This window comes from Chanos chanos, chromosome 10 (genome assembly GCF_902362185.1).
Source record: "Chanos chanos chromosome 10, fChaCha1.1, whole genome shotgun sequence".
In the NCBI taxonomy this organism is placed as follows: Eukaryota; Metazoa; Chordata; class Actinopteri; order Gonorynchiformes; family Chanidae; genus Chanos; species Chanos chanos.
Window position 1 is genome coordinate 16,674,457 of NC_044504.1, and position 27,897 is coordinate 16,702,353.

General features: G+C 42.1%; 2 protein-coding genes across 3 annotated transcripts; both read right to left on the bottom strand.

Annotated features, from left to right (window-relative positions):
- Positions 1–707: 707 nt before the first annotated feature.
- klf11b (Kruppel like factor 11b) lies at positions 708–4,320 on the bottom strand. The gene is made up of 4 exons (XM_030785897.1): positions 4,128–4,320; positions 2,892–3,143; positions 1,577–2,393; positions 708–1,428 (listed from the first exon to the last, which is right to left on the bottom strand). Exons 1-4 carry the CDS (start codon positions 4,143–4,145, stop codon positions 1,133–1,135), a joined length of 1,383 nt encoding a protein of 460 aa, XP_030641757.1. The 5' UTR covers positions 4,146–4,320; the 3' UTR covers positions 708–1,132.
- An 8,271-nt stretch (positions 4,321–12,591) lies between these two features.
- Positions 12,592–27,202, bottom strand: grhl1 (grainyhead-like transcription factor 1). 2 transcript variants are annotated; one of them, XM_030786804.1, is made up of 16 exons: positions 27,183–27,202; positions 24,553–24,739; positions 24,248–24,321; positions 23,661–24,030; positions 22,996–23,078; positions 22,507–22,663; positions 22,278–22,389; positions 21,095–21,189; positions 18,196–18,406; positions 17,835–17,969; positions 17,058–17,081; positions 15,729–15,735; positions 15,595–15,683; positions 14,220–14,305; positions 12,819–12,883; positions 12,592–12,706 (listed from the first exon to the last, which is right to left on the bottom strand). In XM_030786804.1, exons 1-16 carry the CDS (start codon positions 27,200–27,202, stop codon positions 12,592–12,594), a joined length of 1,830 nt encoding a protein of 609 aa, XP_030642664.1. The 2 variants fall into 2 exon arrangements, with proteins under 2 accessions (XP_030642664.1, XP_030642663.1); XM_030786803.1 differs by lacking the exons at positions 15,729–15,735; positions 17,058–17,081 and adding an exon at positions 15,994–16,022 and having other exon boundaries at positions 17,842–17,987.
- Positions 27,203–27,897: the final 695 nt, after the last annotated feature.

The following is a 27,897-nucleotide window of genomic DNA, read 5'->3' on the forward strand; positions in this document are numbered from 1 at the left end:
TGCTGTCTTTCTTTCTTTCTCTCTTTGATTTTTGATGGTTTTTGTTTTTATTTGATTTTTGTTTTTTTGTGTGTGTTTGTTTCATTCGTTTCATGGTAACTCCAGATAGAAATTTTATTTCAGTGCTCTATTCTAATAAATGAAGAAATACATATATTAAGAGGAATATTCAGTCTACCGTGTGTGAAAAATGCGCCCAGTCAAAAATTGTAACTCAGAAATTCCTCAAAGAAAAACAACAACAAAAAGAAACAGGTTAAATGATTGTCCAACAATTCATGTATGTTTTTTTTTTTCAATTTAAGTAACATCATAAACGCTATTATGAATGTTACCTGTAAATAACCATCCAGTCTCACCAGTTAACGGATTATCCACAGCCACTCTCTGACCTCCTGTATATTTTGAATTAGTGCTGTTATGTGGAACAAAGGATCCACAGCTATTCTGACAAAAGTCACAGGAGGTGGTTTAGGGCAAACAGGATATGTGTCAGCAGATTTGGCAGGAACTGCTGAAGCTGCTGAGAAATGTGGGATGTCTGACGCTGAGAGAACATGCACACCAATCAGTCACCCCCTTCCGAAAAAACATTTTCCCTCTGTGCCAATTTTGGTTTTTTTATGGATGTTTTTGCACTGTTTAAGAGTGATATTTCTTAATGCTTCTCTATAAATCATGAAAAGACACAAAAAAACGACAATTTCTTTCCTTGTTATTTACTACAAAAAAAGAGTATTAAATAGTAGGAAATGTAAAAGAGCAATGAAATCATCCTCACAGTGTAGATTAATGTCCAGGCGTAATTTTTTTTTGTCATATATCAAAGACAAATTATTCTGTGTAAATTAGCACAATTTGGAATACACCATACATTTTCAAAACAGACATAAACACATAAATATATACAAAACAAATTCGAGCCAAAATGTAAAAGACAAAACATAATACAAAGACTTTGGCAAAAGAGTGCATACGACTTGTATGAAAAGTAAACAACCACATTCCACTGCAGAAGAGTACAAATGAGCAGTAAAAGGAGGGAAGTCCAGTGCATGCTCAGTCCATGAGTGAATAGCAGCTTTGTCCTCCACTAGTGTCCCAATGTAAATGAAGTGGGAGGGTCAGCTTTTCAGTTCGAGGCAGGTAACAGCATGCTAAGAGGGAAGGCTGAGCCAGGGGGCGGAGCCTTGGCCGAGGCAATTTTGTTGAGGTTCCGCACCTCTGCCTGCCAAGACGGGATCTTCTTGGTAGTCATGTGACGACGAGCATGTTTGGTCAGGTGATCGCTACGCATGAAGCGTCGGTCACAAACCGGGCAGACGAATTTCTTCTCGCCCGTGTGTGTTCGGCGGTGACGAGACAGCTCATCTGAACGTGCAAACTTTTTATCGCAGCCGTCCCAGTTACAACTAAAGGGCTTTTCACCTGGTAACGAGAGAGAGAGAACATAGTTATCAACAACATTCATTCCACTGAATTAAAAATTACAGTTTGAAATCTTTCTTAGCAATGCAGACATTAAAAAAATATCGATATCAAAAATGATCCGAATGTCTTATCTTGCTGTAACTACCTGTGTGAGTCCTGAGATGAGCTTTGAGGTGAGAACTCTTAAAATATGTCTTCCGACAGCCGGGGAAATTACACACGTAGTTACGTCTGCGTGAAAAGTCCATCTGAGTGGTGCTGCTCTGTCCTGAGGGCATATAGACAGGGGCGGGCGCCAGAGGCAGCAGCTTGGTATTGCCAAGGGTCATAACAGTCTGTGGGCACTGGGAAGCCTGAGTTACTGGAGTCTGGGGCACAACGAACATGACCGTGCCCTGGGCCACCGGGGAACCCATGAGTACAGGCTGTGGCAGGATGGATTTGACCCCAGGGCTGGGCCTCTGGGCTGGACTCTGGATGTATGCTGAGATCACTCCAGGCTGTCCACTCACTGGAATCATCTGGCATATGATTGACGGACTGGATGTTGGGCATGGGGGAGGAAGAGGAGGAGGAGGAGGAGAGGCTTGGGCAGTGTTACCTTGACAAGGCAGCAGGCTGCTCTGTGTCTGAGGTTGGCAGGGGGGCATGGCTGGTGTGGGTTCCTCTCGTGGTACTGGCTCCTGAACCTGCTGCTGGGTCTCAGTCTTTACAGGGGGAGGCTGACTGACAGCTTGAGGAATGTTCTGGTGGTATAAGGAGCTGTCAGCTGTGTGGCGGATGACGCTGGTTGCCATGGCTCTGCAGGTGGGAGAGGGCCGTCTCTCTGAGAGCGCTGGCGTTTCCATTGACCCGACGGACTTGATCTTGGTGTCAGGTCGGATCATGTGAGAAGAGGTGCTCTGAATGGAGGTGGTGGTGGAGCTCTCTGTGAAGCTAGGACTGTGAGGAGGTGTCATACACTGGAGGAGGGAATAGAAGAATAAAAAAAAATAACATGAGTTAAAAACAGTAGTAAGTCACAATCCCAGTCAATCAGAACTTTTCCCCCTTGGCTGTTATTTTTCCCAGATTTATACACATACTTCACTTGCTGCTTCCCTGATCCATGTAGCTGTGATAGCATACACCTGATATTTATGTAGTGACATCACTGAAGCGAAAGGTAATTACTGTAATCGGAGCAGTTACAAACTGGCTGAAGTTCACTTTGGATATGAGGATTTTATCAGTAAAATGCCACCTGGTCAGGCTGCCATAAAACCATCCCAAAGTTTTCAGCAAACAAACCAGGCACTGATAAGAGCCCTGCTTTACACTGCATACATGTGGAGCCATGGGATCTTGTAGACTCTCAAAGCCTGAATGTTTATGGATAAAACACTGGGCTGAGGAGCTTATCACTCTGTCTGTTTCTCCTGTCCACTCCCTTGTGTAGTGTCCACAGGGTTCTCTCTTACCAGTGAGGAGAGGGAGATGAAGTCTCTCGGAGGCTCTGGGGGGTCTGGTTGCGGGAGAGAGTCGCAGGAATCAGAAGCCGGGGTGAGTGGCCGAGGTTTGAAGAGCCTGGGTGACACCTGACCCCAGGAGCTCATGCATACCAAAGCCTCAGCAGCCTCCAGATCATTATATTCAGACACGCTGCATACAGACTGTTCACTGTCGTGCCTTTTCCTCTCCAGAAACGCTCCCCCAATCTCCATACGCACTCTCTGGAAAAAAAACAGGCAACACAGTGATTGTGAGCAGAAAGGATAGCTTGTTTCTGTGTCAGTGAAGTCAGCTGCCACTTGGTCCTCTACATGCCAATTTCGGGACTGCGCCAAAGTTGTTGATACTCTCTTTTAAGTCAGACAAATCAGTTTGCGCTCATCTGTGAATTACAGACATTTAAGGCAATCTGATAGGTTGAACGAAACGGGGCAGTGGTTTTTAAGATACACCCCATTTCACATGGCCCTCAATCCGGGACCTTGACACCTCCCATTTCCATATATAGAGCAAACAATGTCGTGATAACTAGCCATGTGAAAGAGACGTGAACAAAAAAAACCTTTGGGCAGTGGGAGTGACAGGAAGCAGGAATATTCCTTGAGCAGTGGACAATTAATACTGACATCGTGCCACTCCCAGATATGTTATTACAGAACGATTTCAAAGTGCAGCTGTTTCACAAGAGTAATGATGGACACGCATTGGGCGATTAGTCATCAGACTTTTGTATTGCTGCCTATCGTCCGCAAACACACATGGACGGTTAGATCTGAAGAGAGCAAACATTTGTTTTAATGTCTAAATTTGAAAACTACCAGGAAGAGCACACTTTCTGTGCGGTTAACTACTCTAACAAGACAGCCGTCCTTATCAGTATAGTGCATTTTACGAGATACACAAATGGTCTGTGCGGTTCTGCGTCGGATAGTTAAACAATTCGTTCTCACTTAAGAAATCCCTTGTACCAACCGTCATGTAGTACTACAATGTTTCAGGTACAATAAAACCAACTGAATAATGATTCACAGCACACTACTGCAATATATCCAATTAATGATAAATGGTATTTTTTCTTCGTCATAAGAATATTGTGTTAACCATAGCATCGATTCACCTAAGTCTACTTATTTACTCTTAGAACAATAAGCTGAAGACAGCCGTTCAGAAATAAAAAACGTAAAAGAACACTGGTGTTTGCTTACCTCATGTGAATGTTCCATTTTTAGATTTTAGCGCGTTGATAATTGAAGGAGAAAAAAACGAAACGAAATTCTCTCTCAGTGAAGGTTCAATAGAACAAAGACAGCGCTACTGCGCCCGCTCCGTAAGGATGAAGCTGGAATCTACTCCGCTATTACCAGCAAGGTCCTGCCTCAGCTGAGTAAAACAAGTACGGGAAAAAAGAAAACAAAATTCACAACAGACTGGCGGGTGGCAACATTCTACCAATGAAAAACAAATGTGTGTGAGGCTTTGACCAATCGTGTTAAAGACGACGCGTGATCAGTGCATGATAGCTGGACGATTGGAGGAAATGGGGTGCGTGGCTGTTGGTGGGCGTAGAGAAGGAGTCAACAGTGTCACAGTAAACCCGATGAACTGCAAGCCTGAAAACTGGGGGAAAGGTCGCAGCCTTGAGCAGAGGGGAATAGTGAACGAACGTTGATGTGTCTGGCCACAGCTAGCTAACCACTCTCGCTTCTCAAATTTCTCACCACCCTTTGTTTTCTGTCATGGAGGAAAACAAAAACATGCGGCGAATCCCGAACACAAGATTCACAAATTAACGCGAAACCGAAAGTGACACCAAGTGTCCCTGTGTGCTGCGTAACCACTAGTGACAACTTGTTTATTTTACTCTCTGCCAGCACTTTTTGTCCAAATGATTTCCGTTGTTATTTGGAAATATTCCTCGTAATTCGCCTGATCTTTGAGTACTGTAATAAACGAGTCAGGGGCACCGGTAGTTATAATCTACTCACGGCATTAAGTGCATAATGCCACTCTCCTGCAAACTGTAGCTTTGTCTACTGTGGTATCCCGTTACGTTAATTAAAAGGTATTTATATATTTTCTAAGTAAATCTATTCCTGGAACAAGATGAATGACCGCAATGAACACAAACGTTTTATTACACTTAAATAATCAGTGATTAACTTATCAGTCTATTCGCAGACAACTGATGCCAAAATATTAAATGAAAACAAGTAACGCCCCAAAGTATATCACATTCTTTCATCCAGATGCAGATGTATTTTCAGAGGACATTCTGAGCCAAAATGCTGACACAAGCTTTCCATCTCTCAACTTCCAATTTTAGTACAAAATCCTGTAAACAGAAACATTTAGAAATAGTAAGGAGGGGTTTACAGATTTCATCATTGTCTTGTTTGTGTCCTACATTGATTTCAAAGTCTGTGAGAGTAATAGATAACTAAATGTGACTTTCAGTGACTGGGTTTAGCCACCCCTGCACATGACCACAGAGGTGGAAGCACATTGTTTGCCTGGACAGTTGATTAATGTACTGATTAACCTGCCAAGCCTTGGGATTTGATTGGAGACAGTTTTTTTCTGGTGCTAGAATGCATTGATGGTAATCACTTGCAACATCAAGAGAAGAACTCAATGTTACCAGGAGAAATAACTTTCTTCTGTATTCTATATGCAAACTCCTATTTTGATGTGAAATTCATTAGCTTGAACTGCTTTAAATTACTTCACAGCATGACCAGGCCTAAAAAAAACATCTTCAAATCAGTTGCAAAATAAAAGAGGTGAGTCACAGTTTTTGCAAATAATGGTTAAAATGTTTAGGTTGGGTGTGTAACCCAGATATCACTCTGTGAGTCTGAAGTCACTATAATTCCTGGTGAATTCTTTTTTTTTTTTTTTAAGATGACAAATCCTTTTTTTCCTCATGGTAATAAGTCCCATAAAACCAGAAGAGTGGTTACTTATTGAACACTGAAACAGCTTGTGATGCATGTGGAGTGACTTCCACTTTGAAATAAGCTTGGCCGGAGAGAGAAACAGCTAAAGTTTTCTGAGTTGTCTGTATTTTCTTTAAGTCACCTTTTGTGGAATAAGTGTTCACAGAGCACCCTGCACTGCATGTTACTTAGTCATTACGTTTTCCACCTCTGGCCTCTTTGGATCAAGGACGTATCTCAGCTTGGACAGGGGGCAGTAGGTGTGAGTGTGGCCGGGAAGCTGTGCCCCTCCTTGAGTCACGTAACCGTGACCTCAGAGTTCAGCTGTGCTGCGTTGTGTAATGGTATATTGTGCAGTGCCAGCACCAAACATTGTCTATTAAGGGGAGACTGGAGCAGCGTGAGGTACGTTCACGATCGAAGTGGGCCAGGCCTGAGTGATTGGTTAAGGAAACTAGAGAAAAGGTCAGACCTATTCACAACCGCGCCCCCCACCCCTCTTCTCGCGTTGCAGATTACTCCTCTCGTGTGAGAATCCAGAAGGGGTCAGTGGAGAAGGGGGAGTTGTCCCAGTGAGCTTAAATATACTACCCTGGTTGTGTTTCAAGATGAGTGTCTGCCCAGATATGCAGTCAGTAAGGGTTAGTCGGTAAGGGTGGGGGGGGGGGGTGGGGGGGGGGGGGGGGGGGGGGGATGACTGCAATATTCTATGCATCACTCCAGATAGTTCCAGGCTTCTGATTTGCCAGCTGTGAACACATGATGCATTGCTCACTTTAGCTCATATCATTGCGCCACATTTAATTTACATCGTTATTCAATTAATAGTTTTAGGAGCTGTACAGTCAACGTGGTAATCTGTAATATAGTACACTTGAGATGATTTCAGAGTTAATCATCTCAGAACGAAACATTTGGTTCAAACAAAATGGAAGATAGACGTGAAAATACAATATAAAAGGAGACAAGTTGGAATATAGTTAAGAAAAAAAATAAAATAGGCACATCAATTTTTTCTTAGGTCGTACCTGATTATTATTGTTATCATCATCTTTTCCTTCTTTATTTTTTAAATGATAAAAAACAGCATCAGATGTTATTTGTAAAAACAAAGTTGGAAACTTTTAGGTTGAAATTTTCAAATTATGAAAATTTCTAGAAGCAGTTTTAATAATTTGAATGCTCTCTCTGCCAGCGAGATGCAACCTTGGCCATGATGAATTACAGTACAGGACCATAAAAATCACCTGAGGGTTTATGAGTTTTTCAGAAGGTCATTTGATAAACATATGTGGCCACTCACTAATACTGTGTACACAGTATATGATAGCAGCAGTAGCCCACGAGACTAGAGTGTGATTGAGAGATAAGGGATGTCTGTATTTCTTGACAATCTGATTGTTCTGTTAACTGCTACTAGGCAGGTTCATGGGCAGGTTCAGTCAATCATTGGCCATAAACAAAAGATGTGTTCACCTCAATTTTTCTTGAATACTGTTTATTCTGTTCTGTATTTATTTTACTTACCTTTTTTTTCTTAATCTTTGTGTGTCTGCTTGTTGATTGTGCTGAGTTGAGGCAGAAGTACATCCAAAATACTGTTGATTCAGAGTGAAATGCTTGACAAACTGGCTATTACCTTTTGTTTTCAGATCTGGACCTTCATTTGAAGAAGATATTTATAGATAGGATTTATGGATAGTACTTTTACATTCAATGTGAGATTAACATGAGTATCTGCAACAATTGCTCAGTTGAATAATGATGCATGATTGTTGCTCATTAATTTTGCTGCGTCATCTCTTCCTTTCGAAAAAAAAAGGTGATGAATTCAAGGACAGAGCTTGCAGCATACAGGATAGTGTGTAGGGAGTGTGTGTGTGTGTGTTTGTTGTTGTGTTGCAGAAGACAGCAGTACAACTGAGAATTTGGATGTGCCTGAACATGTTATAACCAGTTAAGCCACCAGAGAATAACCTACAACACCTCTGTTTGACTCCTCTCCTCACTCAAGTTAACTCTGATATGATAATGGTTACATAGGAGGTACTGCAATATGACTCAACACTCTCATGGTTTAGTTATTTTGTATTTGTTTGGCAAAGTTTTGTAGGAGTTTTCACAGGAGTTGGCCACAGGAGATATCATTAGTTTCAGATATCAGACTATCATTATTAAGAAGCCCATTGTTAGTCCTGTATCAATGATTTTACCCATGCGTCCCTCAGTCCTGTCTTATATGGACTGTGTTTATTAATATGTGATGAAGTGGGGCCTGGTGTATATGGGCTTATTTTGAGACCATATATAGACAGCCTCACTTAGACTGGAATTCCTGTGAATGTGGAGCAGGCCAGGGGCCAAGTGGGCCCTCGTGGACTCAGTTCAGCACAGAGGTCACCAAGTGACAAATATAACCTCTTCCAGATATAGTGTCGTCTTGCCCACGTAGGCCCACTTATGAGAGAAAGCTATCAGTCAAAGAAAACAGCTGGGCTTTCCCACAGGAAAAATATTGCACATTTACATTATGGAGAAATGGGTGTGGACCAGGAACCGTCTGGTGTCTTTATACACACCCCTCAAGGTTATCTAATTGTACCTCAGTAATCACATTAACACGAAGTTCTGTCATTTGACTGCTTGTCATTATAGCATTATGTATGAATCTGTATTTAGGTCACAATCTGTGTTTAGTCACATTTCAGCATGAGAGAGAGAGAGAGAGAAGGAGCAAGAGAGAGAGAGAGAGAGAGAGAGAGAAGGAGCAAGAGAGAGAGAGAGAGAGAGAGAGAGAGAAGGAGCAAGAGAGAGGGAGAGAGAGAGGGAGGGAGAAAGAACTCAGAGAGGGCCATGGGATAGGTCGAGAAAAGTGCATGACTCATTCTCTCATGGACAAAACTAGGGCAAAACCAGAGTAAGTTATTGTTAGCGCTAAAACTTACATATATACCTACTGAAACACACTGAATTTTTTTTTATTTCACGATGGATATGGAAATTAAAACAGCACTGTACTGTTGTTTTTGGAAGCGCTGTACTGTTGTCTTTCGAATTATTGTCTTTTGAGTAATTGTCTAAGTGAGATATTTAGCATTAGATGACAGTTCTGTCTGTTACTTTTCACACATCAGGAATGTCTGGCTCTATTCTAAAAACCAGAATCTTCCTTATGTCACATACATACAAGGACAATTTGTAATTTGTCACCAATAACAAGCTCTGAGAGATTTTCATTAAGGAGAAAAGTCAGTACATAGACAAACACAAGCTATTTGCCTGTCTTAACTCATACCCAGTAAGACAGTTATCAGTACACACTCACACACACACACACACACACACACACACACACACACACATGCGCGCACACACGAACACATGCACATACACATGCACATGCGCGCACACACTTGCCTGAAAGGAAAATACACTTAATGTCCCTGCTGACCTACATTTAGGATCTTAAGTGTGTCAAACTAACAGCAAATCAAGAAAACAAAAGTTATAGCAACAAAGCTTATTCATTGCACTTCAGACTGGAATTTCCCAGAGTTTCTTTGTGAGAAACAATTATAACTTTTCACTCCGCCCAGTATTTAGGCAAGTCACCAGTACACTGCCTCTTCTAAGAACCAGTGCATCTGCATAATTACAGCCATGTAATGTTCAAGAAATGGTGTCATTACTCTGCAGGCTTGGTCAGGACTTCCCACAATGTTGTCAGGTCAGATAGAGATTCTACAGTGCCATATGATTACACTGCATCTGATTAGAGGGATAATGAATCAAAGACCTGAGATGAGCAGTCTGCTTCCACTGAACCACTATTTGGCCTCAAAAATCATTTTGGATCGGAAATGCACAGTTTAGCTTCACTTCTTTATTGTGCTCAGAGATATTAAAATAACTCAATGTGTGTAAAGAGGGACAGATTGAGAGAGAAGAGAAATGAAAGGGAATAGAAGTAAGAGAAAAGAGGGAGAGAGAGAGAAAGAATGGGTGTAAACCACAGCGGCAGACACACTTGCTGATTGGTTAAAATCTAGCCATGTCTGTCATCGGCTTATCTCTGAGCCCACCAGTCTGAGAGGCCCTGTCTATCTGAAACAGTGAGCTTTTCTCCCACTGAGCCCCCCCATCCCACTGCATTCCCAGAGTCCAAGCCATTGCTGTGGGAGGACTCCACTCTGGTACCAGTGTTTCAGAGCTCCATATCTCCCCATACTCGACGTCTGTGCAAACGTGTGTGAATGAGGTTTTGTTCAGTACCATGCAACAGGAAAAAAAAAAACCATTTATTGTTGATACACATGGTTCCCATAAACAGTAAAATGTAAACCATCTTTTTATTGGGATAGGCTAGTGTGTTCTCATAATACAATTTAAAGCTTGCATTTTGTAGTATCATCTACTCAGTTGCATAATATAAAATACAATGATGCATAGTGTGATCAGGAGGAATGGTAGTATCAGTATGCAGCATGAAATGGAAAGTGCTAAACTAGGATACCATGATACGGAATGGAGAACAGTATAGAGGTATAACACTGAAGAATAATCAGATACTGGATACATGTTTAGCAGAGAGAGAGAGAGAGAGAGAGAGAGAGCGTGAAAAGCTAGGATGACAGGATGATCTTCTTTAAGTCACCTTTTGTGGAATAAGTGTTCACAGAGCACCCTGCACTGCATGTTACTTAGTCATTACGTTTTCCACCTCTGGCCTCTTTGGATCAAGGACGTATCTCAGCTTGGACAGGGGGCAGTAGGTGTGAGTGTGGCCGGGAGGTCTTCAGTTTGCTAAGCAACAGGTGCCAATAGTCAAAACTGTCCAGTCAAAGAACAGCAAAGGAACATGTCTGTTGGGCAGTTTTGATCTTACGTTACTGAACTCCAATCTGACTCCTGGAGCCCCACAGCTCTGCACATTTTAGATCTAACACGTGTGATTCAACTCATCAGCTAATTATCAACACCTCGATTCACTAGAGCAGGTGAGTTAGACTAGACAGTGACCTAAAATGTGCAGTGTACAGTTAGGAAAGACTGATGTAGCTAAATGCTACATCCTGGTTTGTGAAGTAGTCTGTTGACAACACAAATGTGGCTGGAGTAACACTTCAGAATGAAGAGAGGAGATGCTTATACACAATGATATTAAAGGACATTGAACTGAGGCTTGTGTTTACTTGGCTGTTTACTGTCCACATGATTTGGAGGTCTGGCACTAAAACGATGGATCTCTGACACATTGGGCTTGTTTCCACGACAACTATTTTGGCTGAAGCCAACACTTCACCACTGAACACGTACTTAGTCAAAACGTCTTTTATTTCAGTTGATAGACAGTGTGTACAAGAGATAACATGACGTCTCCTAAAATAGCAAATGACCACAGGGTATATGAATATTTGGAAAACAATATCTGTAACAACAGCAGCAACAAAAACAATAACAAGAACAATAACAACAAGAACAATAACAACAGTCTAAAAACATACCCAATGCATAAATACATTATTTTCAGGTTTTTATATAAAAACATCCAGTGTATCACAGGACCTAATATTTTATCATACACAAGGAACAGTTTTCCCAGATACACCGTGTAAAGATACCCATCCCAGTTTGATAATAAATATATACAGTAAGTACTTTGATATAAAACAAAGACAGTACGAAACAATTAGAAAAACTTTTTTTCAGCATTTTCAATAAGAACTGCAATCTCGTTACTTACAATTAAAATCTGTTTTGGGAGCTTTCCCAGGTATTTAACAAATAAGAAAAGAAAAAAAGAAAAAAAAACTTTAATTAAAAAAATGTACATGTGTGGTCTGGTATAGAGTTGCTATGATACCAATTAACATCAAATAGATATTAATCTGGCACTATATTTATATGGATTTAGTTACCTAATCTAAAAGGCTCAGTGGAAAAAGAATTTTACTTTAATACTTTTGATCAATGAGATCAGATCACCTGTTCCGATGATCCTTAGGTAATGTGTGTCTCCACATCATACACACACACACAAACACACACACGCATGCACGCGAGGATGAGCACGCAATAGGTGGCGATACTGGAGATGCTGAGCGAGGGCTTACTGCACATAATAAAATACTGCTCAATGTTTTGTATAAATAGAGTGAGCCAACACGAGTACCCAATTCTGTTTTATTTACAGCATGACCCCTGCTTGCCCTCCCTGTGTTGAGTGCTCAGCCATCTCCTGTAAAGATTAAAATCTTTAGTGTTCAGTGTTTTAGAGGGGAATAAAAACATTGAGGTAAAGGGAGGGGAGGGTGTTCTGTTTCACTGATTCATTGGCCTCAGTGACTGTTTGTGAACAGCGCTTTTCCAAAATGTCACACAATGTTCACACTCTAATTCATCTGAGGATCCATTTTCAAGACAAACTCTCACAAAACCACAGTTCTCCAGAATGTTCCAGAGACTTTCCCAGATTTCCCCAGACTTTTCAATCATTTTACGCCACCCTGTTATTCAGGCTTTGCATAGCATTCGAGTCCATTATCCTGTATACAAAAATGAAATAACTAAAAACAAACTTTAAAAAAAGTTGAAACCGTGGTCTCTATATACACATAGAGAAAGTAGATTAAAGGTGTAAGCTTATTGAGATCGTTGCTCTCTGTGAAGTATGACAGATTCTGACTGTGGAGTGGGAGTAAACCAGCAGTCCTTTAAGGTGAGACCAATTGCTTCAGATCTCTGTTAAAGTAAGCTTAAACACACCACCCATCTCTTCCATCTGGATCTGGAATGTGTCCTCGTTGGAATAATGTTTGATGATGTTGTCATCCATGTTTACCAGGATCCTAAGAGGGAATGCATCATAAAGTATGTATGTTAGTGCTTCAATACGATCACAATGGATATGTTTGTGGTTAAACAACTTTCTCCGAACAAAAGGTGGTCTGAGAAACTCACCCTTTCTTGCATTTCTTGTAGACCTTTCCCAGTTTCTCAACTGGCACCTCATACTTCTCTGAGATCTGTTAGAGAAGACATGGCATTCATGAAATAAACATTTTATAATCATATATTCATTTACCAGAGTTAGTGAACCACAACAATAGATTATAACATGAAAGCACATACAGAGATCTCTAACTGATTCAGAAACAAAGTTTACTTCTCAAAGCCTTTATAGTTATGTATCTGAGTGACATGTTCCCACGGGGACTGAATGGAACATTTTCTACAGTGAGTTAATGCTTAGCCAATTCATCTCAGAGGGTCTCTTAATATGGACGAGAGGAGGCACAGCATGCTTGGCATTACTCTGGCCATGTCCCTGTACATCCATCTGCTCCTTCCCACTGTTAATACTGCAATCCATGCACTGTACCATTACATATACGTGTGAGTGTGTGTGTGTGTTTGTGTGTGTGAGTGTGTGTATATATATATATATATATATATATGTATGTATACACACACTCACACACACACAAACAGCATGCCCACAACATTTACTGTTGAGCAACACATTGGCAGCAGTCCATCCATGTGGGGACATTTAAGGACAACTCCCTCCTCACAACCACCACGAAACAGCACATTCAGACATGCCAGTCAGTCTTTCCCTTTCCCTGGTTACACAGCCGTAGCCCGGCAAGCCCCTGTCAGGATTCATCTGGACAATGTAGGGGGCAGATAAGGCATTCATGCAGAGTCGTTCTGGGCTAATGTAAGCCTTGCTGTGTAGCTGAGCTTTCTACTTTTTGAGTGTGCTCACTTGAAGAACACCCCACATGCTTGCTAGCTAGCCTTCTGTTTCTTTCTTTCTTTCTTTCTTTCTTTCTTTCTTTCTTTCTTTCTTTCTTTTTTGTGTTGCTCTCCGAAAAGCTGAGCTGCATTCAGATCAGAATTGTGGGTTTGGACTGAGAGGACAGGCGCGTAATTGTTGGGTGGTTGAACTGGGAGACGTTCTGTGTTTTTTTGTTTTGTTTTGTTTTTTTGTTTTTCTTTTTTTTTAAGAAAAGGCCACCCAAGATCCGAGTGCAACAGAGTTAAAAGACAAGCCTAGTTCTGTTTTCAATTTCATTTTCATTTTGTCCTCATATAACCCAATCAAGGACAGCACTGGTTCTCACAGTTAAGCAACTGGAGCAGAATATGCAGATTTCAGTTTAAATGTTTGATAACGTTTATTCACAAAAGGGTGGGGAGACAGTGGTTAGCCTTACTTTCAGGGCTTAGTTCATACATCTTTTTTTTTTTTTTTTTATTGTGATGGCTCTGAGAGTTAATTATTGCAATAGTGGTAAATGTAATATCTTTTTGAGGCGTTGAGGTTAGGATTTCTGGTATTGGAGATGAACTCACCGCCTCGACAAGCCCTTTGAGTGTGGGAGTCTTCAACAGGAGAGCGTCAAAAACCTCCTCTGTTTCCTTACGCACATACAGCAGAACTGCAGAGTGAAAAAAAAAATGTGGTCAGCTACACGCTGAATTACACTGAATTACACACACACACATACACACACACACACACACACACACATACACACGTGCGCGCGCGCACACACACACACACACACACACACACACATACACACATTCATTTACCAGACATTACACAACTGAACTCAAAGAAGTGAGTGAACAAAATAAACAGCAGATTTATCAATGTGCTGACAGAGGTCAGATTTTACTTTTTTTTAATGTGGCTTTGAAGACTAAGCAATTTGCTGTGTTCTTGGCTCCAGTGAGCTGTACCTCACATACTGTTCCCTGAATCCTGGAAGCTGTCCGACATTGCACCACAGACAAGTACTAACTGAACCTGTTACCTTTCACCTACAACCGCAAGACACTAGGGGGCAACGGTCCAGACCACCAAGCATTTTGGAAAGGGGAGGACATGAGAGGAAAAGGAGGGGGGGGCAACACTGCAGCCCCCGGAGTCAGGCACCTCACACGTGCCCTGACTCTGCCAGCCTGTTGGCTTTGGCACAGAGCCTGTTCAACACAGAGCCAGCTCTGAGATAGGGAGCCAGCTCTGAGACAGGGAGCCAGGCTGAATACATTCAGAAAAAAAGGCACTGGTGCTAAGCCAGCATGTGGAGGCGGTGGAGGAGGTGGGCGGTTGAGGTAGAGAGAGGGAGAGAGAGAAGGAGAGAGAGAGGGAGAGAGAGTTGGGCTGTGTTAACCTCCTGCTCCTGTTTATGACAATGTTCTTTTCTCTGTATTTTTCAATGGACATGAATAAGGCATTTGTGAGAATGAACTGATTCATAAGAGAATAATGGTTCTTCATGTGAGTTGAGGGGATGAGTAAGCATATGATTACTAAGGCAAGACTGGGTGACGATGCATGGAAGTGTATGTGGGTGATAAAGAGAAGAGGAGAGAGAGAGACGGCGCACGTGTGTGTGTGTGTGTGGGGGTGTGAGAGAGAGAGAGAAAGAGAGAGAGCGAGATGGTCAACAAGTTGTGCTATGGTGAGGCTGTCTGTCTGAATTGAACAGCAGGAAGCACGAAGCATTTCTGTGGGTGAGTGTGTGTGGTTGTGTGTGCGTGTGTGGGTGGGTGGGGTATCAGTAGACAGCCTTGAGAGATTGAGTCATAAAAACAAGAGCAAAAACCACACTCACTCACTCACGCACTCACACTCTCTCTCTCTCTCTCTCCCCGATCACAAAGTCAACAGTTCCATCATGACAACCCACAGACAAAGTTCAGTCAGTACTCTACCCACCTTTTTTAGGTTCATCTGCTCTGGCCATCTTATTTGGAGGAGAGCCAAACTCATCCTCACTGGTGTAAGGCAATCTCTTCATCGCTGAACTGAAAACCAGAGAAAGAGTTAAAGAACTGTAGAGGTGAGGCTGCCCATCTCCTCTGAGAGACTAAAGCCTGACCAGAACATTATTAGCTGTGAAGCAAACAGCATCCACGGCTCTATTTCCTGGAAAATGGCGTGAGGGGAAACTGCCTGCTCCCAACAGGGCCTGATGGTTGGTACGGTCTAATTACACACGTCAGTTACCAGTGCTCCATTTCTGAAGCAAACCTGTCTTGCTCTAGTCTAACCAAACAACCATGACATCATCCCCCTCAAAAAAAAAAAAAAGAAAAGAAAAGAAAAGAAACTCACCTCTCTTCTGAATCTTCAGGAGAGAAAGGCTGTAAAAAGACAAAGGAAAGAACAAATTCAGCATGTTTCCCATACAGAGTTTCGCTTCACGTAATCTTTAGCTTCAGAATGATAAAACTTGTTCATGCTAAGTGAACATAAGGTTTTGAATGGACAGAGTCAGGGAGAAGTAATGGAATAACACTAGATTTCATTAATTACGTAATAGGTTCATGGGTAACAATGTGTTAAGAAAAAAAAAATACCTGCACAAAACATGTAAACATTCAGCTATTATGTATGTACATATAATAAATACCTAAATAATATTCCCATCCTCATGAGTTTATCTCTGCCTTTACTGGAATCTTACATTTAAAAATGAATGATCTCATCATCATCATTATCCACAATCTCCAAACATCCTCCTTTGACCAAAACTTAGTGAAGTGCTGAGCAGAGTTCATTGGGTTTCCACTCCGTGAGCCGCTCTCTCATGAGGAACTAAAATAAATGTTTTGTTTTTTTCTCTGGGGAGCTGTGAGAAAAGTAAACTGCGGCTGGGTTTATTTTCAGCTTGGGCTGCACCGGAGGTCAGCGACACCACAGATACCCAAAACAATATTGATCTCAGTAGCAACTGGCCAGATACCCAAAACAGAACTGATCACAGTAGAAACTGGGTCGGAGGTCAGGGCCGAGAAGGAAGTAGCTCTGTTCGCATGTTAAAAATACTAACAAACAGAAGTCTAGGAGTCGAATACAGCTCTTAATTACTATCCGCCTTCACTGTCCACATCAACCAATACAGGCAGGTTGATGTGGACAGGTTGATGCCAAAATTACGGTCACTATTTCACGATGAGTTGTCCCATTTTAGACAGCCTGAAGTTACGAGAGCGCTTTCTACAATCTAAATCCAGGATGAAAACATATGTGTGAAAAAAAAAATATTGTCAAGCCTTGTTTGGGTACTTTGTTTGGATGAGAGTTTGGCATTCACTCCAAAAACACTCAGAGTTCAGTTCAGATAAGAAACCAATCCTATGCCATAAAAGCTCGGTGATGGAATGCAAAGAGATCACCCTGTACTTGTTCACTGGCCAACTCTCCATATTCTGGTCACTGTGACCTGGCTGCTCTATGCTCATGTTTGCTTTTCACGTCCGGATTAACCAGGCAGTGGTTACATACTTTCCACATGCCACAACAAATAAAAGAAAAGCTTGTGAATCAACAACATACTATTTCACATAATGGCCTCTTAATGACACTGAAAAGGCTTCGTTCTGTTTAAAACATTAAGTAGCTCAAACAAGGTCGTGCTGCACGTTGTTTTTAGGTCCAGACAGATCAAACTTGTTTATGTTAAGCGAACATGGTGTTTTGAACGGGCAACGTGTGCAGTGCATTAATCGTCAGTGGAGCTTGTGTTTGATTTCATCAGTTTCGGGTGACCTCTCTCAATAGTTAATCTTTTGGTAAAGATAGGTAAGGATGGAGAGAAATAAGTTGTTGACGTGTCACAAGCCAAACTCCACCTCTTAGTAATGTTTTGTGTTATATATTATCCAGCAAGCTCATCCTCCCCTTATCTTATCACGTGTCCTGAGACTACATGTTAGATGATGCGTGCGTACTCAGCCGTACACCTAGGTATCGGCTGCACGTACCAAATACTTCAGAAATGCTTATGCGGGGGTTGACCTGGACCTCATAAATTTGTAGATAACACCATGGAAATTTGGTAACAAGAAATATTGATAGTAATCCATTCTTAGAGCACTGAATCAGCAATGTAATTGTTCATAATCATGCTGCAGAAGTCTCAGAGTAGTCTGCTGTCCTCAGAAGGAGATGGCTACTCACATGACGTTGGAAGTTGGAGAAATGGATGTCGGGGATGAAGAGGACCGGTTGTGTCTCTAAGTCTGTCATCATTTTAAAGGTGGTGATGTCGCTGCGTTTGTGAAGGAGGGGAACTTTGACGTCAACATCTGAGAGAAGACATGAAACTCAAAACATCAGGTTCAGCCCTGAAAGCACCTTCAGGTGTCAAGTTCTCTAATGTCTTGGCTTAACAAATATTCCTAAACCACAAATCCTTCTTTAAGACAACCCCCCCACCCCCCACCCCCCACACCCAAAAAAAAACACCACCCTCTTTTCCATGATACATAAACTCACAGGGGGCGAGGTTGGGGCTGACATCCTGGCACTTGCCCTTCCTGCGGGACTGCTTGCGCTCCTCATCCCGAATCTTGCGCTCGGCGCCTTTGTCACAGAACACTTTGATCTGGCAGTACGCCCGGTGAATGGGCTTGTTACTGCGGTTGTTGTAGCTGTAGGTGTCGATCTGCAGGTTGAGGGGCAATCCTTTCACCCCTTTCTGAGAGGAGAAGTCTGTGCTCAGACAGTTGACTGAGATAAAGATCTGTGTGGAAAGAAGAAGAGAGGATAGGAACAATCAGACACTAGGATGGAATTTGTAGACAAAGTGTTTCAATAGCATCTTCATGTAAAAAAAAAAGACATTATATTATTAAAGCTAAGCATGGCCTCACAGTTTCTACATTCACTGATTTGTTCGTTTAAAACTTTTAATTTAATGTTAAAATGGAAAATAAAAGTAAGAACGCAGACACACTAAGCAGTTCATCAATGACGTAGTGCTGTGAATGCTGGAGGGAAAGCTTGAATAGTCAGGGCTGTTGTGCAGCAAGCAGTGTATGTCTCCCCCTTCTGGTTCATTTGAGTAATTTCATGTGAGTTGAGGAGATGAGTAATTTTAAATAATTTTCATATTAAAATGAAGGAAGAGTTGTTCCATTAAACATTTAGAATTAACTGAGAAGGTGAGGTTGCTCACGTTTACACCCATGACAAAACCGAGAAACAATAAGGTTAGCTAACAACGTGCACCCCTCGCTCGTTCTGGTAGTGATGTTCATTGTGAAAACTCGGACATTAATCTAAAACAAACAATTCATGTCCTTCAATGTTTCTGGACCCCCGCAACCGGCATGCCTCCATAAAGCAAACAAAACATTTGCGGAAATTCAGCCTGGAGGCAGAACAGCTTCTTCCAGGATATCTCCAATAGAAACCGCATGCCCTGCTATACGATGGCCACTAGGGGGAGTATCTATACCAGAATGGTGGACTACACTCTAAGGACATCAACTCCAGTTGTATAAAACAACCTACTCTCGCCTAAACCGCTGAACACACACCCTAATATGAGTAACATGCGCCAAGGACTTGTCATCAGACTTCTCTAAGCAGATTATTTGTACCAACTACACATCATTACCCTATGTCAATATTTCAGTTTATTCTGTCTATTCATACGTAACACCATATAACTGTCTCTCTCTCTCTCTCTCTCTCTCTCTCCCTCTCTCTTTGATATCTTACACCAAACAGGCTCATCTTTCATGTAAACAGACATCATTTTGTAGACTGTGCACACGGATGAACATCCTATGGCTACAGGCTGATCCTGTGATCAACATCCTGGAGCTCAGAGAACGTGACCTGATATCATCTGCCGCCACTTTTTTCACAAAACCTCAGAGACGGTTTGTCTTTGCAAGACCTGACACATCCGCGCCTGACGAACAATCATGGCCGGCGTTGGTTATATAGGTTTTCAAATGCACGGGGGGGGGACGACACACGACTCGCGATCCTTCAAAACAACTAAAAAAGAAGAGGCAAAACTGGTCGGGGAAGGATTATCGTCAAATCTCACTGTCGCCTCTCTAAAGAATGACTCGTCTTAGCATTACTAGTAGGACGAGATTCCATCCGCCATCACCACCAAAATGCAGTTCTCTGGGTAACACCCCTCCTCACGCTTCCTCATTCTTAAGGCCATTGTTGGGCATATCTCAGTCACCCAAAGGCCCTCCTCACCATGCATCATTTTAAGTTTCTATAGGGATGACAGGTGTACCAATCCTGAACAAACTGTCAACGGCAAAGACGCGCACACGCACACACACACGCTCTCACACACGCTCTCACACACAGAGCCCATTATCATTGCCAGCCTGACTCCTTGAGAACATATACTTAATCTCTTGAGAACCTGTCACAAGTACAGACACCTAGGCAACATCAAACTGTTCAGAGTGATAAATTAAGGCATTCTTAATGATACTTGTCACAGTCTAATTAGTCATTCAAAAATGAACGAAAAAGGCCTTTTCCAAAAAGATGGAAAAACAACCAAACCAACAGCATAGATTATGTAGGTGTGGAAAGCCCCTTGCTTCCATATTCTCTCTCTCTCTCTCCCTCTCTCTCTCTCTCTCTCTCTCTCTCTCTCACTCACACACACACACACACACACACACACACACAAAACACACCTTAATGACACCTTACAAAAACTTTCTTTAAAGACAAAGGCAGGTTTGCTCATAATGTGTCTAGCAGAACTTGTCTGACAATCTATTGTCTATCATTAGCTACAAATCTAAACTTTAATCTTAATACCATAAAATTTAGCAAGGTGCACTGAGTTCCAGGCTATGTGTTAAGCCCTAGACAAATGCTCAGCATTTTTTCTTTTTTTTTTTGGCTAAATGGAAATATTGTCACATTCACATTTCAAGCAGTGAAATGTAATAACATGACATAATGACATTTTAATATGGTTTTCAGCTTCCTATGTTCCTAAGAAACAGTGCTTATGCCACACCTGTAACCCTCATGTCATGTCAAAGGAGACACCTGCAGCTGCCACAGGTACAGAGTATTGATAAAATCTTACTGCTCTGTAACTCCTCAGCAGTTAGAGAACCATTATATGCCACAAAACCACAAATGAAAACCAAACAGGATGAAGATATTTAGTTGTTCCAGTTGATATCACTGCTACTGTAATAATGTTCAGTACGTCCTCTCAAATCAGAGCAAACAAACAAACAAACAAACAAACAAAACAAACATGCCTGGAGCGATGTCTAGGCATGAACTAAGCAACTCTTGAAAAGTCCATTCCTGCAACTCTTTTGCCATTTTTGCCAAGTCTTGAAATGGATGATACAAATACATATCTGTACAAAGCTTGTGGCATGAATGACCGACTGACAGATTAATTTGAATGTCTTACCTTTGCCTCCTCGTTGATGTCCCATGTAAAGGAAATAGCGTTGTATGCAATCTCCTCAATGTTGCTGATTGTGTTGAAACTTTCCTTATAGTCAGCTGCAGGTGACAGAAGAGACAGAGATGAGTTAACACAAACCGAATGAAGTGAACTAATGCTGAGATGTCAACTTATGAAGCAAAACACGTCTGAAAAAATGCTGTATGTTCACTTGAGGAAGGCATGTAGGGTAGAAAGTAACTTGACTGGACTGTTCCTGACGATCTTGGCTTACGCACTGAAGACCAGTATAACTAGACCAGTCCAGCTTCTTCTGTTTACAAGTTTACTGATGATATATCCAGATTCTAATATTAGACAACCTCGCCGAGAACCAGATGCTTAACGATTTGACAAAGCCAAGAGAGCAAGGTAATGCCCTGGTAACTTTTGTGTCACGCTCAGAGTTGATTACACTGGCAGAGCTGAAGGCAACCAACACATTGTCCCACATTAACTGGACACAAACCACTAACTGGAATTTTAAAGGAGAGCGCTGAACTGAAGATGCCGCCAGAGAACAAGCAGGGCGTATCAGTAGGAACCTCTTACACTCAGTCTTTATGTCAATGAAATCCAAAATGAGACAATGCACTCTTCCCTATGGTTCAAACAAGCTGCTCTTTCAGTGGTGTGTACAGAGCGAGAGAGAGAGAGAGACAGAGAGAGAGAGAGAGAGAGAGAGAGACAGAGAAAGAGAGATCACTGGCTGTCTCCTCAAGCCATTGTATTGTCCTCACCTGCAGCCACTATTGAGGGCAGTTTGAGGAGGGTAAACAAACAGGCTCATTAAACTCAGCATGTTACCCTCCCTCCCCCACCTCAAACCCACCCATATCCACAGTTCCATACAAAACCACCCATGTCTCATTCAGCCTATTAACACAAAGGACAAACTATCTCAATTACCTAATGAGGAAAAAAAAAAAAAACAGGTATCATGTCCTCTTCACAGGGATAAATATCCTCTCTAAAAATAGTTTTTGAAAATGAAGAGTGGAGGTTTGTTGTGGTTCTCTTTTCTGAGACACTGGAGCAGCTGAGAGATCTGTTTTTTGTCTGTCCACATCAGGGTGTGGATGTTGGCCAACGTAGATTCTTACCAATGTCAAAGTAGATTCTTACCAACGTAAAAGTAGATTCTTACCAATGTCAATGCATCTCTGCTTGGCTGTGTGTTGTCTGGAGTGCCAGTATTTCCAGTGCTTGAGTTGATCATCTCGGCATTTCTCCTCACCAAACACTACCATAACCACACTCTGAAAACCAACCCAGAGAAAGACAGGTTACACACACACACACAAACACAAACACACACACACACACACACAAAGGTATACACGCACTGGCAGAGTAAATGGGTGGGTTTCTCTTACCCTCACTTTGCAGATAGGGTGATGCAGGACTTTGTTATTGTCTGTCTCCCTAAGGGTGATGGGATAGAACTGGCCCTTGTTGAGATATGTCATCGTGCCTTCCCCAGACTTCTGTCTGAGAGACTTGGAGGCCTCCAGAGTGTACTCAAAATTATTGCTAAAAAAAAACACAAATGTACAGAGTTGACACTTCCTCTTTAACCAAGGGACGGGAATGACAACAAATAATCAAATATGTATGCTTCTCATCCTTAGTTTGTGTTTGCCGTAAGACAGAAACTGCGGCTTTGTTTACATTAGGTTTGTCCTTACTCTCTTCACAAACCCTCTACATCTGTTACACTTAGTAAGTCTCCTTTCTGAAACATTGTATCCCTAGATTTGTCAACTGATCTATTCTGCCAGGTCCCAGGTGATTCAGCAGTGAATGAGATCACTCTCTGCAGGCCCTCGCTCTGGCACGGTGCGGTTGGCCGTCGGCTGCCTTACCCCGACATGGTGTCAAAAGCGCCGTACTCGTCCTGGCCTATGGATGGCATGCGTAACTGGAGATCCCCTGGGAATGGGAACACCTGTGGTAGACAAAAGAGGGGCGAGAGGGCCTGGCTTAACACAAACACCCACAACAGAGTGGAGTTCAATCCCTCTCTCTCTCTCTCTCTTTCTCTCTGGGGGACCAGAGGACAGCTCTCAGTTAAGGGAAAACAAACCTGCACCCCTCCTGCCACTCGTTCTATGTGTTAAGGGCTTTGTTGGGCTATCCTTTCTAAGGTAATCCCCCCTCCAGGTTTAATGTAGACAAGAGGAGAGAGAAAGAGAGAGGGAGAGGAAAGAGAGTGAGAGAGAAAAAGAGGAAAGAGAGAAAAAAGGCCCAGCTATTGTGAAAGGGAAAATACAGCACTTTATTGTGCTGGAGAGACAATGGTATAATGACATGCTAGCCACTATTTTGGCATGTTCAAATAAAACTGGGGAGGCAGAGTACAACGATGTCTCCTGAGAATAATAAACGGGTTATTGTGTGTGTGTGTGTGTGTGCGAGAGAGAGAGAGAGAGAGAGAAATAGAAAGAGAGAATGAGGGTGTATAACTGTACAGGACTAAGGAAGAGTGGGGTGACATAAAAGCTGCTAAAGTTCTGAGGTTCTGACATACCTCTGGTGGCCCTTCCTTAAAGGTCTCTGGGAAAGTGGAGTCTGGTGTTCGTGGCTGGGTGTTGGGGCTGAACTGGGTGAGCTGGCGGTCGAAGACTATGGCATGGCTGTCAGACTCCGCGCAGTGAGGGTTGGGGACAGTCACAGAGAAACCGTGTGAAGGTGCTTCAGTTTTCACAGGGTAGCTGGGAACAGTTGTGATGGACACGGTGACGGTGGTGTCTGGGCTGGGAAACAGGGCTCTCTTGTCCTGGGCACCAAGCTGGTTCCCAGGTAAGACGATGTTTAAGGGCACAGGGACACCTTTAAGAACCTGAATCCTGCTCTCTGCGTTTGCCATGGAAGTCTCTGGAAGCTGAGCCATCAAATTCCTGGACAAACATTCAACCAGCATCACAAAACCCTCAGAGCATCACGATTGAACATTGCCTTTATAATGCACAGATAAGGGAGCTCTGACCTTCCAGGTTCATTTATATATGGACAGCAACTATAAAATTAAAAGCACATTCAGAACAATAATACCCCTGATCAAAAACAGCCTGCCCCCCTTATAACTGCAATGGTGGCTTTGAAGATGGTCTTTACCTTTTGTTGGGGTCCACATCAGAGCCCAGGATGTCTGTCTTTTGCTGCGGTATTGTTCTTTTTTCCCTGGGCACCTGTGGAGAGTAAACATTATCTCTGTGATTCTAACCGCATCCAATAGCTTAAGCTCCACGAACAATCACTCATGACATCACCAACAAAAGTACATATATACCATCAAATACCAGTCACAGGTAGAGTTCAAATGATTCCCACCATCTGGTGATGAAAATACACATCCAAACACTTGCACAAGGACCGAAATGGTTGATTTTGTCCTGCAAAGTTCTCCAGGACTTCAATACCTTGTAGTAGTCATACAGTAAACTCAGGGCAGCCGCACTGTCATCATCGCCGTTGATGCTCATCATGGCTTTGGTGGCTGCAGTCAGGGGGTTCTCCAAGAAAGACTTCCAGGCCTCATCCTCACTGGTGAAGGAACGACGCTGGCCATATGCCGGATCATTCTGCAACACCAGAACTTGCCGTTTGCTGCAAAGACAAGACCAATGGGCTCTGGTCAGTCAGTCAGTCAGGATTATCACTTCAAATGGGATTGAAGCTCACATTTCTCACAAACATTAAAAATGACTCCTGAAAAAAAAAAATCACTGAAAACACTTGCAGCTTGTCTCTCACTTACGATTTCTCATCAATACCTGACCTGACTGCGCAACAAATCACAGCACAGATTGCGGTTTCTCGTTTGACGAGATGCTGTACTGGCTCTTCCAGTAAAACTAATGTCGATCAAAAGTCTCCTATTGGTTAGCTCTCTGAAATCTCGACAGGGAGATCTCCTTCCACATTCCACAGCTTTGTGACAAAGGACTGTTGTTTATTTAGAAAAACCAGTTTCGTCGTCATCATCGTCACCCTCATTAACGTCAAAAGCCGTACCCATAACTGACACTTCCTGAGTGGGTCACGCATGATGACTCTTACCTATGTCTATTTTGTGAGCAGGATGGATGGAAAGATTGGCTGACTTATGCTTAACTGTAACTTGTCAAACTTAACTGATGTAAAGGTGATGGAGGGCAGAGGCAGCAGTAAAGGTGACGGCATTGATGATTGTGTAAAAGGTCAGGGGGAGTTGTTAAAAAATAATCTTTGTCATTTAGAGGCTAACCACTAAGCAGTAACATAGCTTAAATGTAATAACTTTGGAATTTTTTTTGAAATTACATATACAGAAGCAGGACATCCTTGTGGGTGCTTTTTCCATTGTGACAAAGGGCTGAACAATCACAGACAGATAAACGTACAAACATAATTTTTCATACAAATAACATTTTCAGCCAAGCTTATTGAGAGCAACTTTGTTGATTTTCCGCCTCTGTGAGGAGAGAGTGCTCAACAGCTCTTTCTTGGCTCTTTTTACGTTAATTCTGTTCACTTAACCACTAAGAATCAAGTTGATTACATAGATTTTTCTCAGTGAATTTTAAATTAACCCTGCTTTATTGTTTGCATAACAACGTAAAGATGTCTGTCTGTTGTCTATGTGACTATACTTGTTTATCTAAATGACGTGCGAGGATTTTCGTGAGGAGGCGACAGTGGGCATCAGATTGGTGATTTAAATGGTATTCGCGCAGCTTTCCCTTCACTGTGTTGTTTAGTTTCCCTGGTTTCGACATTTAGTTGCTATAACAAAAAAACGCGTCGAGATAGGTCAATGCAAACGGATTACAAGTAATCTGATCACTAATTGTGCCATTCTTTAAATATCTCCTAAGTTGATTTTAGGTTTGCAACCCGATAGATCCGTTATTCATGGACAATAAAACAGAGTAGACATGCAATCCACTATTAAAACAAAAGAAGCGATCATGCGCAAAACTCATAATGATGTACTCTGAGACAGCATCCGAACTCCAAGCGCCTCAACACAGACAAGGAAAAAGTTTCGTCGCGGATCCACAAACACAACCGTGCAAATACTCTTACACAGGATAGCCATACAAATTCGTGCTTAGCTGTGGCTCACTGAATTCTTACAAAAACTGTAAACAGCTTAAACATAGAGGTATCTCAAAGTGTCCTTGACATTTTAAGTAAGTGAAAGTAGGCCTCGTCTTCTTATGAAATTTAGCCTCAAGGAGGCTGAAAATGAAAAGGCAGCGTAACCAATATCAAACTTGTTTATGTTTTAGCTTATAATGCAAAAAGGGTCAAAAGCTTAAATACACTTCGTCCCAACGAAGAGACAGCCAACGCCTAAAAGGTGTTCAGTTTCACCCGAGTCAACAATCTCCTTGTCATTGCCCTCAAAATCTCTCTAAAGTGACAAACCCTTATAAGTATGGCGAAAATGGTATTATAAAAATAAGAAACGCGGCGATATAAAATTTTGCCTGCCTACGTACGGACTAACAGCAATATCCACAATCAGAAAAACTAAAGTTTGCCCACCTTTCTCACAGCTGATATAGAAATCCATAGCCTACTGAAGTTAGTAAGTACGAACTGTTAGAAACAATAACTCAAAAGTCTCTGCACTGTATTCGTCAACAAAACGAAACAAAACAAACGAACAAATAAAAAAATCCCGCCACGGGACGGCCGTGTGGTAACTACTGCACATCGGTGATGTGCTTCAACTCGCACGACAGGTGCAGATACACCTGTGAGAGAAGCAGGCTGGAACATGACAGGTGAAGTAGACCTTAGCAGCGCTGAATGCCGCTTGAAAATCCGTAACAACAAAAAAAAACCCTATAAAGTGAATCAGTTCTTGGCAATCTGTCGAGCACTTTAAATATCTTACTTTCCCACAGTCTGGGGCCAACCGAAAAAATCCACCTCAACATGAAAAATTAAATAAGAAATAAAGCAACCTATTTTTTCCTGAGAGGTCAGGGAAAAAACGGGTCTATGCTGGCATCAGAGTGGGTCGTCTGGACTTACAGTGGTGACTGCAGTCACTTACTTGTCATTCTCCTGCGACATATCGTTTGGTCGAACTGGACTTTCTAGTTGGTACTGTAAATCCGATCTGTCCTCTTCGCCCGAGAAACTTATTCAAGTGAGGATGTGGGCCACGCTAAAGTTGTCCCTGAGAGAACGGGTTTTGTTGGCTTTTCTCGCTTTTTGGGATATAGTCAGAATTTGAGGCCGGTTTTACCTGTGACAGAGCATCGGATTGGATTACATTTACCTGAGGGTGGAGCTAAGCATAAACCGGCATTTGTTACCTCTGATTGGTGAGTTTGGTGAGGCAGGTACTGCAATTAAAAGCCTAGGATGACGGAACTAACGGTGCTGTATTGACTACTGTACTAGGATGGATTTTTTAAAGTTAAGTTTGACATTGTGATTTTACGATACTGTGATTAATAATGTCTTCAAGATCCAGTAAGGTAGTGTTTTAAAACGTCAACAAAAAACTGTGAAAAAACACTTTATAAATTGAAAGGGAAGGGGCCCAAATGGCCAATACTGTTTAGAGTGTGTGAGATGGGCAAATGGAGAAAAAATAATTACTACAAGAAAATTCGTTTAGTCAGTTCCATATAAGATTGCCTAAAGTATTTCACATCACGACCTCTTCGACATATTGTCACATCTTTTGTTGTTGCATGGATTAAACGAAACTTGAAGTTGAAACCGCAGTCACACAATAATACGACTTAGTTGTGGGAGGG

What these genes read in the sequence shown, in the direction of transcription:
- klf11b (XM_030785897.1), bottom strand. An exon ending in TCATCTCCCTCTCCTCACTG is followed by an intron (nt 2,394 to 2,891) that starts GTAAGAGAGAAC and finishes TCCCTCCTCCAG; the next exon opens with TGTATGACACCTCCTCACAG. An exon ending in TCATCTCAGGACTCACACAG is followed by an intron (nt 1,429 to 1,576) that starts GTAGTTACAGCA and finishes TCTCGTTACCAG; the next exon opens with GTGAAAAGCCCTTTAGTTGT.
- grhl1 (XM_030786803.1), bottom strand. Translation starts at nt 27,202, where the DNA reads ATGTCGCAGGAGAATGACAA. An exon ending in GCTTTTGACACCATGTCGGG is followed by an intron (nt 22,664 to 22,995) that starts GTAAGGCAGCCG and finishes GTTTTTTTTTAG; the next exon opens with CAATAATTTTGAGTACACTC. An exon ending in ACATCAACGAGGAGGCAAAG is followed by an intron (nt 18,407 to 21,094) that starts GTAAGACATTCA and finishes CTTTCCACACAG; the next exon opens with ATCTTTATCTCAGTCAACTG.